The following is a 14325-nucleotide window of genomic DNA, read 5'->3' on the forward strand; positions in this document are numbered from 1 at the left end:
ATTACAGACTAATATCACTGATGAATATAGATTGAAAAACCCTCGACAGAATACTAGCAAACAGAATCCAACAACACATTAAAAGGATCATACACCGTGATCAAGGGGGATTTATCCTAGGGAGGCAAGGATTCTTTAGTATATGCATATCAATCAATGTGATACCCCATATTAACAAATTGAAGGAGAAAAACCATATGATCATCTCAGTAGATGCAGAAAAAGCTTTTGAGAAAATTCAACACCCATTTATGATAAAAACTCTCCAGAAACTGGGTATAGAGGGAACCTACCTCAACAGAGTGAAGGCCATATATGACAAACCCACAGCAAACATCATTCTCAATGGTGAAAAACTGAAAGCATTTCCTCTAAGATCAGTAACAAGACAAGGATGTCCACCCTCACCACTATTATTCAACATAGTTTTGGAAGTTTTAGCCACAGCATTCAGAGAAGAAAAAGAAATAAAAGGAATACAATTTGGAAAAGAAGAAGTAAAATTGTCACTGTTTGCAGATGACATAATACTATACGTAGAGAATCCTAATGATGCCACCAGAAAACTACTAGAGCTAATCAATGAATTTGGTAAAGTTACAACATACAAAATTAATACACAGAAATCTCTTGCATTCCTATACACTAATGATGAAAAATCTGAAAGAGAAATTAATGAAACACTCCCATTTACCATTGCAACAAAAAGAATAAAATACTTAGGAATAAACCTACCTGGGTAGACAAAAGGCCTGTATGCAGAAAACTATAAGGCATTGATGAAAGAAATTAAAGATGATAGAAACAGATGGAGAGATATACCATGTTCTTGGATTGGAAGAATCAATATTGTGAAAATGACTATACTACCCAAAGCAATCTACAGTTTCAATGCAATCCCTACCAAATTACCATTGGCATTTTTTACACAACTAGAACAAAAAATCTTAAAATTTGTATGGAGACAGAAAAGATCCCAAATAGCTAAAGCAGTCTTGAGGGGAAAAACGGAGCTGGGGGAATCAGACTCCCTGACCTCAGACTACACTACAAAGCTACAGTAATACAGACAATATGGTACTGGCACAAAACCGGAGATACAGATCAATGGAACAGGATAGAAAGTCCAGAGATAAACCCACACACCTATGGTCAGCTAAGCTATAACAAAGGAGGCAAGGATATACAATGGAGAAAAGACAGCCTCTTCAATAAGTGGTGCTGGGAAAACTGGACAGCTACATGTAAAAGAATGAAACTAGAACACTCCCTAACACCATACACAAAAGTAAACTCAAAATGGATTAGAGACCTAAATGTAAGACTGGACACTCTAAAACTCTTAGAGGAAAATATAGGAAGAACCCTGTTTCACATAATTCACAACAAGATCTTTTTTGATCCACCTCCTAAAGTAATGGAAATAAAAAGAACAATAAACAAATGGGACCTAATGAAACTTAAAAGCTTTTGCATAGCAAAGGAAACCATAAACAAGATGAAAAGAGAACACTCAGAATGGGAGAAAATATTTGCAAATGAATCGACATACAAAGGATTAATCTCCAAAATATATAAACAGCTCATGCAGCTCAATATTAAAAAATCATACAACCCAATCCAAGGATGGGCAGAAGACCTAAGTAGACATTTCTCCAAAGAAGACATACAGATGGCCAAGAAGCACACGAAAAGATGCTCAACATCACTAATTATTAGAGAAATGCAAATCAAAACTACAATGAGGTATCACCTCACACCAGTTAGAATGGGCATCATCAGAAAATCTACAAACAACAAATGCTGGAGAGGGTTTGGAGAAAGGGAACCCTCTTGCACTGTTAGTGGGAATGTAAATTGATACAGTCACTATGGAGAACAGTATGGAGGTTCATTAAAAAACTAAAAATAGAATTACCATATGACCCAGGAATTCCACTACTGGGTATATACCCAGAGAAAACCATAATTCAAAAAGATACATGCACCCCAATGTTCATTGCAGCACTATTTACAATAGCCATGTCATGGAAGCAATCTAAATGTCCATCAACAGACGAATGGATAAAGAAGATGTGGTACATATATACAATGGAATATTACTCAGCCATAAAAAGGAATGAAATTGGGTCATTTGTAGAGACGTGGATAGACCTAGAACCTGTCATACAGAGTGAAGTAAGTCAGAAAGAGAAAAACAAATATCGTATATTAACGCATATATGTGGAACCTAGAAAAATGTTACAGATGAATCAGTATGCAGGGCAGAAATTGAGACAGAGATGTAGAGAACAAACGTATGGATACCAAGGTGGGAAAGCGTCCGGGGGTGGGGGTAGTGGTGTGATGAATTGGGAGATTGGGTTTGACATATATACACTAATATGTATAAAATGTATAACTAATAAGAACCTGCTGTATAAAAAAATTAATAAAATTAAATTTAAAAATTAAAAGAAAAGAAAAACACCTGAGAGGTTTGTCTCTCTCCTTCCCACTCTCTCTCTATATGTATGTATCTCCAAATAAAACAAATTAAACTTGGAAACAAATGAGACCTCTTAAGGAACTATTTAAGAGAAAATAGAACTAAAGGGGGAAAAAACCCTGAAATATCTTAAAAGACCTTTATGGGTATGCTGGGCAGCAAAATAAACTTTAGTCTCTGACTTTTGCACTGTCACCACAGACCTAGTCATCTACAAAATTATTGGCTTAGTTGTAAAAATATGGTTAACTGGGCAAAGCCCTAGTTTGCATAATTTTGAGAGCAGGCTAGCTTTTTCAAAGGTAAAGGTTTAAAAAAACAACAACAACTATTAAGCACCTTAAAGCAGCAATGTTTTCAAAAATATAATTTAACTTAAAAAACAGAAGGATTAAAACATTTCCCTAATGCTCTTAAAACTAAGAAAAAACTGGGCTTCCCTGGTGGCACAGTGGTTGAGAATCTGCCTGCCAATGCAGGGGACACGGGCTCGACCCCTGGTCTCGGAAGATCCCATATGCCGTGGAGCAGCTGGGCCCGTGAGCCACAATTACTGAGCCTGCGCGTCTGGAGCCTGTGCTCTGCAACAAGAGAGGCCACGATAGTGAGAGGCCCATGCACCACGATGAAGAGTGGCCCCTGCTTGCCACAACTAGAGAAAGCCCTTGCACAGAAACGAAGACCCAACACAGCCATAAAAATAAATTAATTAATTAAAAAATAAGAATAATAATTAAAAACTAAGAAAAAACTGATTTATAGTACAACTTTATATATCGATAATTTGGCAAATAAAATTAATAATCGTAAAAACACAACTAGGTAAAGCCCTTTCTCCAATCCCTCTGCTGACATTCAACATCTCCCTGAAGTGAGCACTACATACTTATCCAATACCACCCTCTCCAAACTTCTTTTCAAAATGTAAGCTTAACTAAATTTTTAAGTAAACTTTCCATTTAAAAGAAGTCAGTTGGGACTTCCCTGGTGGTGCAGTGGTTAAGAATCCACCTGTCAATGCAGGGAACACGGGTTTGAGCCTTGGTCTGGGAAGATCCCACATGCCGCGGAGTAACTAAGCCTGTGTGCCACAACTACTGAGCCCGCCTGGCACAGCTACTGAAGCCCGCACACCTAGAGCCTGTGCTCTGCAACAAGAGAAGCCACCTCAATAAGACGCCTGCTCACCAAAACGAAGAGTAGACCCTGCTCGCCACAACTAGAGAAAAGCCCGCGAGCAGCAATGAAGACCCAACACAGCCAAAAATAAATAAATTTTTTAAAAAGTCAGTTTATAGTTAAGAACTTATTTCCATATGTTACCTGATCCTAGGGAGGGTTGTAAGGACACCATGATACTTCATGCTACTATGGAGCTGTCACTGCAATTACCCCCAGACTCACAGCCCAAAAGACAGTGTGGTACTTGGGGGAAAAGAAAGATCAACTTAAAGTGTCACCTTAATCCTCATGTTGTCCTCTCTGGCAGTTGATATAATCTTTGTTGTTTTTTGTAAATCATCCTACAGAAAAAATTGCAAACTTGCCAGAATATACTGCCTCTGATCATTTTAGCGGCCTTTCCATCTCCCATTCCCCAAGCCCCCCTCCCTCCACCCACCCACACCAACTTCTTAAGGACACACACACATTGCAGGATAAAGAGGGGGTATAAGATGAATTATCTCTTTCTACCAAACATCATTCCTCTCCAAATTATGGATAATGAGGCCAGAAGTGTAATTACTGAAGGAGTTTGGAGAGGTAATTGCTGAAATAATCTCAAAAATAGTGGTGACTGCAGTGAGTACAACGACTCACTTTATAGCTGTCAGAGCCACTTGGAATGTGATAAAGAGCTTATGTTTGCAAACCCAAATGCTGCATCAAACGAAGTTCCATATTAGCAAATTACCACAAGAACCCCTTACAGTCAACTCATTTTGATTTCGTAATGAGAAATCCCATTAAAGAGGAATAACTTTAAGTTGTGACTGTTAAACATGTTGTGAAGCAGGGGAGGGACAGAAAAAAGATGGAAAGTTTGAGGGAATTTTTCTGGGATCCTCTCCTTGAAGCCTGTAATTTGCAGGCAGCTCTACCTTCCTTGTTCCCATTGATCACTGGAGTATTGTGAAGTTTAAGGTAGCATTCACTGGTTCTCAAACTAAAACACTTAGCTTTGAGATTGCCCGTCAAGACTGCAGGGGAGAATGGATATTTCTGAAGCTTAGGCACAAGTGTCCGTGGAACACACACCCCATTCCCAACACTTATCCCTATGCTCTCAGTGCAGAGAACAATTTCTCTATTCCAGCTGCTTCTGTACCTAGCACCTAGCATCACGAACGACGTGAATTTTTTCCCACCACCTCCCATCCAGAGGCCCTAGGCTCTGCCACCTCTTTTCCCCAGTGCTTTGTGACGAGAATGGCCCCAGGCCAAGCCCTAGTGCTCACAAAGGTAGGTGCAAACCCGGAGTGCACTCAGTGCTCTGGGCGCTTCAGTCTGGCTTGGGCTCAGGTCCTGCTGCTCCAAACCCAAGGGACCCTGGAGGCGAGCCCTGACCCCTCCATCACTCACCATGGCCGGCCAGTTATGCCTCCCTGTCTCCCCGCGCCTCTCTTCCGTGAAGCCCTTGAAGCCGCACTTTGGAAACATCCAAGTGGGCATCTGTGTGGCGATCCAGCGCAGCGATGGGCGGATCCACCTCGTGGTGGTCACAGAGGTCAAAACACAAAACGCTTGGGTCACGGTAGAATGGGTCGAAAAAGGAGTCAAAAAAGGCAAAAAGATTGATCTAGAGGCCATATTCCTGCTGAATCCAGCGCTGGCCTCTGCTGAGCACCCCACGCCGGCCAGGGCGTTGCCCTCCTTGTCTCTAGCGCCCTCTTCGGCCATCGGGAACCAGCGGGCGGCCACGCGGTGGAGTGCGAGGATCCCCCAGATAAACGAAACGCCCTCGGGGGACAGTCCGGATGTGAGAGTTCCCAGCAGTCTTTGCCTGATGAAGCAGAAAAAGTCTCCCTGCCTACGGGAAATTGAGAAACTGCAAAAGCAGCGAGAGAAGCACAGACGGCTGCAGCTGGAGATCCGAGCTCAGCGCGCCCTGGCTGTCAACACAGGAAACCCCAACTACGAGATTCAGAGCACGATCGAGGAATGCCGCAGGCACCTGGACTGCAACCAGTTGTCGGGCCCGAAGCCACTGGAGGACCACCGCATCTGCGTCTGCGTGAGGAAGCGGCCTCTCAACCAGCGGGAGACCACCATGAAGGACCTGGATATCATCACCATCCCCTCGGACAAAGTGGTCATGGTGCACGAGTCCAAACAAAAGGTGGACCTTACTCGCTACCTGGAGAACCAGACCTTCTGCTTTGACCACGCCTTTGACAACACTGCCTCCAACGAGTTGGTGTACCAGTTCACCGCCACTGGTTGAGTCCATCTTCCACAAAGGCATGGTTACCTGCTTTGCCTATGGGCAGACGGGCAGTGGGAAAACGCACACCATAGGTGGAGCCTTTTCAGGAAGGGACCAAGATTGTTCTAAAGGCATTTATGCCATGGTGGCACAGGATGTCTTCCTCCTGCTCAAAACTTCTGCTTATAAGAAGCTGGACCTCAAAGTCTATGGGACATTTTTTGAGATTTATGGGGGAAAGGTGTATGACTTGTTGAACTGGAAGAAGACACTGCAAGTCCTTGAGGATGGCAGTCAGCAAATCCAGGTGGTCGGGCTGCAGGAACAAGAGGTGTGCTGTGTGGAGGACATGCTGAACCTTGCGGAACTCGGGAACAGCTGCCGGACTTCAGGACAGACATCAGTCAATGCCCACTCTTCCAGGAGCCACACAGTGTTCCAGATCATTTTAAAGTCTCGAGGGAAACTGCATGGTAAGTTTTCCCTTGTTGACTTAGCTGGGAATGAAAGGGGAGCTGATACTGCCAAGGCCAACCGGAAAAGACAGCTGGAAGGAGCAGAGATTAATAAGAGTCTCCTCGCACTCAAAGAATGCCTCCGGGCTTTGGGTCAGAACAAGTCTCATACCCCATTCAGAGCCAGCAAGCTCACACAGGTGCTCCGGGACTCCTTTATAGGCCAGAACTCCTCCACTTGCATGATTGCTACTATCTATCCAGGGATGGCCTCTTGCGAAAACACCCTCAACACCTGAAGATATGCCAACAGAGTAAAAGAAATAACTCTAGATTTAAGGCCTCACCATCGTTGTCTTTATCCCGCTGAACGTGAGGTGCCAAGGATGTTGGAAAATCACATTAGAAATTCACAAATGTCCCTTCAAGGGAACGAATTTATTAAAATGCCTTGTATGCAGAGTGAGAAGGAGGAAGAGACTAAAGAAATCAAAGCACCATCCTCTCCATTAATGGAGGATATAGCATTCTCCTGGAAGGAATGAAGCCAACGGCCAGGGAATAACATCCAGGAGACAGCTGATGGGGTAAACTGTGATGTTGATTTTTGCATTGCCCAGTTATTGTCCATTTTGGAGCAGAAAATAGGTTTTCTGACTGAGATTCAAAGGAAACTGAAATTATTACGAGCTGACCTTCAAAAGAAGAGCAAGTATAGTGAAGCCAATGGTGAGAGATCAGACCTGAAATGATGGATACAGTGCTGCAGTTCCTAAGTCTCTTATAAAGGAAAGTTGCCTAAATTATCTAGATATAAAGATCCTCCTGGAAAGTTTAAAACCTCTTAAAATATGGTTTTCAGAACTGTCCTCTTTCTTCTTCCTTTGTATTTCTGTAATTTGTTTTTATTCTGTAGGACAGTGGTTCTCAACTTGGAACCATTTTACCTCCTAGGGACATTTGGCAATGTCTGGAAACATTTTCATTTGTCAGAATTGGGTGTGAGGGGAGTGGTGATACTGGCATGTAGTGGGTAGAGGGCCAGAGATGCTGTTAAACATCCTACAATATACAGAATAGCCTCCTACAACAACTAATTATCTGGTTGAAAATATCAATAGTACTGAGGTTGAGAAACCCTGCTTTAGAAGAACCTAGCTGTGATGAAACCAGATTCCCTAAATTTGTGGCTAAGAAGGAAAAATATTGCAGTCCCTTTAGGACTAGAGTTGGAACACACCAAGGGGTGCACAATTGAGTAAATCTAATGATACCCACTCATGAGTCTTTTTCTGCTGCATTTGTGTGTACATTCAAATGGTTTCTAAGCTCTAGACATACTGTGGAGGTGAGAGTGGAGAAGGGAAAGGTTTTATTTAAGAAACTTTGTGTGAGAGCCTAGAATTGAGAAGAATTTTATTTTTAATCTTTGAGTCGAAATTGCAAAGCACTGTGCTTCCTGAGAGTGATAAAATAAAGTGTGTGTGTTGCAAAAGCATTGCGTTGCTAACTATGGTGTCTTTAAGCTTTTTTTTTTTCTTCTCATGCTCTTTACCAAATTTCGTGCTTACATGATTCACATAAAAAGATTTCCCCGATCAAATTATGAAATTAGAGTAGGGAATAAGTCAGCAAAGTAGTAGAAAAGTTCTGTCCTGAAGTGGGGCACATCCCATAAAGACCTCATAGAGAATGTGATAAATATCAATGCCTGAGATTAATTGTATAAGGAGAATATTTTCCTGATTCAAGGATCACAAAGTCCATTCTTTTGCAAAAAGAAGAAAGAAGCAGCTAATCTGATATGCAAATATAAATATAATAAATAATTTAATACACATCTACCTTCAGCAAACCTATTTATGAAATGCTATAATAAAATAAATAAGGATCTTTTGGTTCCAAGTCTAGCAGTTCCAAACTCTTTTTTTGAGGAAAAAAGTGGAATGATTTGCAAAGAAAGTGAATGGTGGATTGGGGAAACTTGAAGACACAAAAATTGTGCCCAAATTTGTTACTACCTTTGGCAGACATGCCTATTCTTTTCAAATTTTTCCTCCTAAGTTGCAAAAGCCTCATTGGTACAAAGGGAAACTAACACATAACTCTACCATAGAAAAGCCATCAGGTTTCATCCTGGTTTCATCAGGATCATTGGAAACATATGGTCTTTAGTAATTAGTCAATATTATGGCCTTTAAATATTTTTCCCTCTGCTGCTTTATCTATGCAGGTAAAGCTATATATTATTATTATTAAACCAAACAGAACTTTGGAATTCTGTCCTCCTTCAGCAAATGATAGTCTTCCCTTCAAAACAAGATGTTTTTAATCAGTATTTTTGTAAGCAATGAAAAAGTATGGGGTTAAGAACCTTATCCCAGTTAAGAATAAGAACTTAAGACTGGTCTTATGAATCCAGTCCCAGTTCTATTATATAGACATCTGTAATTTTAGGCAAGTAACAGCTCCACTGAGCCGTTTCCTTCTATATGAACCAGGGTAATTATATCACCTACTTCAAAAGATTGGAGGGTGGCTTTATTTTCTTCCTGCTCTCCCATCTTTTATGCCAAAGACTAGTGCTCATTTATTATTCGTATTATTGTCATTGCCCTTGTTGTTCTATTACCACCCTCACATCTCCCCCTGCCCTCCACCACTCCTGCCACACACAAAAGTTTGGGTAGCCTACTAGGAGTTTCAACATTCTAATACCAATAATATCAATGTTTTTTGTATTTTATTTTTAAAGAGTATAACATACAGTGAAGTGCACAAATCTTAACTATACAGTTCCATGAATATTTACAAAGTGAATACTCCTATATAATGACCACACTTATCCAGATACAGAACATAACCATTGTTCCAGAAGCCTCGTTCCTGCCTCATTTCACTCATTCCCTGCATCAAAGGTAAGGACTATTCTGATCAAAATCATCATAGATAAGTTTGCCTCTTTAGGGAAAAAGTGTTCTTTTCTTCATATGAATGGGATCATATACTAGGTACTCTTGCATCTCTGTTTTTCTTTTTTTTTCTTTTAATCAAAATTATATGTGACCTGTTTTTTTTACATTATTCTATAATGTTCCACTGCATAAATAACTCATAATTTATAAAATTTACTCTTGAAGAAAATAGTTATTTCTGTTTTAAACAGTTACTAATGATGCTATGAACATTCTTACATGTGTCCTTTGGTGCACATTTATATGTTAAGTAGGCCTAGGAATGGAATTCTTGGATCCATAATATGTGTATATTCAGCATCATAGGTCATGCCAAAGAGTTTTCCAAAGGATTTGTTCCAATTTTATACAACCACCAGCATTTTATGGGTCCTCCATATGTTTGCCTACACTTAGTATTGTTATTTTTAAAACTTTAATTTTACACTTTCTGATGTGTGTGCAAAGGTACCTCATTATGGTTTTAATTTTTTGTTGTTTTTTTTCTCTTAATGGCTAATGCTAACATCTTTACATATGCTTACTGGTTATTTAGCCATTCTTTTTTGTGCAATATATGTATTGTCTTGAATTCTTCTTTAGATATATGTATTGCAGATATCTTCTTCCAATCTGGAATGCTTATAGATGAATGAAGTTCAGCCTATCAATTTTTTATTTAATGATTAGACCCTATTTAATAAATTTCTATCTACTCCAAATCATAAAGGTATTCTCTGTTATCTTCTAAAGATTATTCTCTTGACTCTGATTGGAGCCAGAGCCTGCTCACCTGCATGCCTTCAGGGTCAGCAGCAGATGGGGCTAGTTGCAGGACCAGGGTCAAGTGGAACTAAATCCATGGGAATATAGGACTTCTTTCAGACTGCAACAGGGACAATTTTGGGCAAACCTGCCACCAGGTCATTGTCCTGCCTTCTCAAAGTGACTGTGCTTAGTCTTGGGCTTTACTGGAGTTTTACAAATCTCCCACAAAGGTGTTTTGTCTGTAGATGGCTGTCAAATCATTGTTTATTGGGAGCAACATCTTGCTCACCCAATGACTCCTATCTCACTCTGAGTTCGCTTTATGGGAAGATTTTACAGATTCAACATATTTAGTGTATGTAAGATTATTCAGATTTAGATTTAGTGCTTTTTCTTATACCAGCTTTAATAAGTGGTATTAATTTATTGTTAGAACTATAGTGTACTCATTATCTTTAATGTCCATATTATTGGTTTTGAATTTTTCATTCCTGATACTAAGTTGTGCCTTTTCTTTTTTTTCCCCTTAATCGGAATTATGATATGTTTATAAATTATATGGTCTTTTCAAAGAAACAATTTTATTTTCTCTATTGTATATTTGCTTTCTCTATTGTATACTTGCTTTCTTTTTTATTAATTCCATTTTCCTTATTTTGTTTAACTTCCACTTTTATTTCCAATTTTTTGAGCTCAAGAATTTAGAATTATAAATTTTCTTCCAAAAACTAATTCATCTATATTATAATGTTATACTTTATTAATCAGAAAATTAAATACTCAAATAGTCTAAATGTTCTTTTTTTTCTTATTTTTATTTTTACCAATGTGTTATAATTATAGAGATTGCTATATCCCTATGATTTTTAGGTCAAGTTTGTAAATCATGTTGTTCAAATCTTCTGTAACTCTTAGTGAGTTTTATTACCAAAAAATATATTAAAATTTTAAACTTTGATTGTAGATTTATCTATGTCTCCTTTTAGTTATGAGAGACATCAGTTTATATATTTTGAGGCTATGTTATTAGTACATATAAGTTTAAGGTTATTATATATTCCTGTTGAATTCCTTCTTTGTCCCTTGTAATTTTCTCTGCCTGAAATTCTGCACTTTCTAATATTAGTATAGGTACAATAGTTTTTCTTAAGTTTGTATTTCCATGGTCTGTATTTTACCATTCTTTTCTTTTGAATCTTTCTGTTCTTTATAGTTAATGTTCATTTTTTATAAGCAATATATAGTGAGTTCTAATTCATTTTGTTTTATTTTAATCCAGATTGTAATCTTTGTCTTTTAATTAGAATATCTCCTCCATTCACATTTAATGTAACTTCTGATATCTTTAAGTTTATGGATATGAGAGTATTATTTGTTTCCTCTATATCCACTCTGTATTTAATTATTTTTCCCACTTCTTTCCTTTGTATTAATCAAGTTATTTTTATTATTATTTTTTAATTATTTTCCCTCTAATTGTTTGTGACATATATTCTGAGCTCTTCACTTATGGTCATCTTGGAAATTATAGCATACATCCTTCTTATTAAGTGGTGTTTTAAAATATTTCCTTCTAGAAATGGAACTATTTTAAAATGCTTTAACTCATTTTTTCTCAGCTTTACTTTTTGTCATTTAATTGTACATATATTTCTATGCTTTTAATAAATGAATATAAACAGCGAGCATTCATTTAAATTATTCATTTGTTTATTTTTTCTGGTGTTCTTAATTCTTCAGTCCTTTACCATGCATCCACTTGAGATCATTTCTCTTCTAGAATAATTCATATATATGAACATAAGAGTAGGTCTGTTGGTGATTTTTGCTCTCAGACTAAATATTTAGTCATTATTTCACCTTCATTTTTGAAATGTATTTTTTGTTGTTTGTAGAAGTTTTGGTTGGCTATTATTCTATTTTTAAATTTTTTGCATTTAAAAGATGCTATTTTTTTGTTTTGTTTTACACATTCTGCCATTTCTAGTAAAAATTAACTCTCCTTTGAAGGAACTCTTAAGTTTTCCTGCTTGTCTTTGATTATCAGCTTTGTTTTTTCTATGATGTGACAAGATGTGGTTTCCTTTTTTATTTCTCTTTCTTATGTTTTGTAGAACTTTTTAATCTGTCATTTTTGGGGGGTCAGTTTTGGAAAATTATTAACCTTCCCCCCCCCCAAATATCTACTTTTGTCTCTTTCTATCTCTTTCCTATTTGGGCTTTAATTACAAATATGTTAGTAGTTTTCACTGTGTTTTACGTATCTCATACTATTTATCTAGTTTTTATTCATTCAATCTGAACATTATCTAATGACCTTCATTTCACTAATCCTCTATTCCTCAACTGTTAAACATATGCATTGAATTTTAAAATTTCAGCTTTTATTCTCATTTCTAGGATTTCCATTTGACTCTTTGAAAAATATATCTCTGATCTTTGGTGACATCTGGCTTACTTGTGGCCTTTTAAATATCTTTTTCTCTTGTTGATTTCAGTTATTTGGTGCTTTTTGGTAGCATGTCTAGTAAGTTTTGATTGAATATTGGACATTATTTATGAGGTAATGTGGAAATTCTGGATGATGTTATGTTCCTTCAAAGAGGAATTCTTTTTCTTTCTGAAGACTCATAAAGTAAGTGTATATCACATTGATCCATATTTCTGGTTTATCTTTAATTTTAGAGTATAATATGTTTGACATCTTAAATGAAATTCTCCACCTTTATGAAAACTCGTGTTCCCATAACTATGAGCTTGCTAAATTATCTGCTAAGTTTTTAAATCTCTTTTATACTGCTTTACGTTTTTTTCCTTTTGAATATTCTTCTATGTATGCACAACTTTAGAATTAGCAAATATCTGAGGAAGAATCTGCACACAGAATGTATGTCTCACTTCTCTATGGCTCTCCTTTCTCCAAAATGAGCCCTGTTGGCTTTAGTAGGCCTGAACATCAATCTTGGGCTCCTATGAGCCTCTGTCCTTATGAGACTGCACCAATATTTACTTGACTACTGTTTGTTTGGGCTTACTTTTCACACTCAGAAATACGTAAATGTCCCAACAGAAGTGCAGTGAATGTAATGACCATCTAAATGTAGTTGTTTTCTCTAAGAACTTTTTTAAAAAATATCTTTGGTTTTTAGTATATTCAGAGTTGTGCATCCATCACCACAATTAATTTTAAAACATTTCATTACCCCCAAAAGAAACCCTGCACCCCCTAGGCATCATCCCTTAATCCCCCCATTCCCCAGCCCTAGGCAATGCATTCTATCTCTATAGCTCTCTGACTATTTATGTCCTGACTTCCTTTTGTTTTTTGACCCTTCCCTAGACTGTTGAATTTGGGTGTTTTATTTAACTTTGTCACGCCCTTAGTAAGATAGCTTGCTACTCTATTTTGATGATTTGTTAATATAAATAACATAAACAATGATTTATGCATTTTATACATGACTTTGTAGAAAAACTACATATCTATAACATTTCTTATAATAAATTCTAATCAATCTCAACCAAATTAAGGAGACTTTTATTCTATGTTAAGCTTAGCAAGTAAGGAAGAGCAGCATATCAACATAGGTAATTAATGGCACCCATTGCTGAAAAGTGGGTACAAAGACTACAGGATAATATTGAATGTATCATTTGCCACATATATATATATACACATATATATATATACACACACACACACATATACACACACAAGTGTGTATATATATATATATATATATATACACATATATATGTTATTAGTGGCTTTTTATCTAGTTTTTGCTTGTCTGTTACAGATTTGGAAATTGGGCACAAATGGTAAGTTCTGAGAGCAATTCACAGGTAGATTTTCTTAGCTCTTCCATTGTAAAGGCTGTATAAACAAACTTATTTACGTTTGTGTACATGTACATACATATATACACACAGTTTTACAAATATAGTTATGTATTTTTCCCATGGATTTTTACATCTGCAGAACACAACTTAAAATCTCTCTTTTAGTAAAAAAAAACACTTGCTTGCTAACTAGTCTTAGCATAATTGTTTCTGTTGAGTTGACATTCTTCCTTAACAAGTGCACCATTATATTTCCATTGACATTAATTTTTTTCTGAGAATATACATGGTACTTGAAATGATCTCAAAACACATAGCATAAAATTTAATAGGAACATTAGAAAAGAAGATCTTATATAAATGAAAACACTCAGAAAGTAAATTAATTG

General features: G+C 37.2%; 1 protein-coding gene across 1 annotated transcript; it reads left to right on the top strand.

Annotated features, from left to right (window-relative positions):
* Nucleotides 1-5073: 5073 nt before the first annotated feature.
* KIF2B (kinesin family member 2B) lies at nt 5074-7123 on the top strand. The gene is given in 2 exon segments (XM_059907575.1): nt 5074-5921; nt 5923-7123. Coding segments are annotated over 2 exon segments (2049 nt in total).
* Nucleotides 7124-14325: the final 7202 nt, after the last annotated feature.

This window comes from Balaenoptera ricei, chromosome 20 (genome assembly GCF_028023285.1).
Source record: "Balaenoptera ricei isolate mBalRic1 chromosome 20, mBalRic1.hap2, whole genome shotgun sequence".
NCBI classification, from domain to species: Eukaryota; Metazoa; Chordata; class Mammalia; order Artiodactyla; family Balaenopteridae; genus Balaenoptera; species Balaenoptera ricei.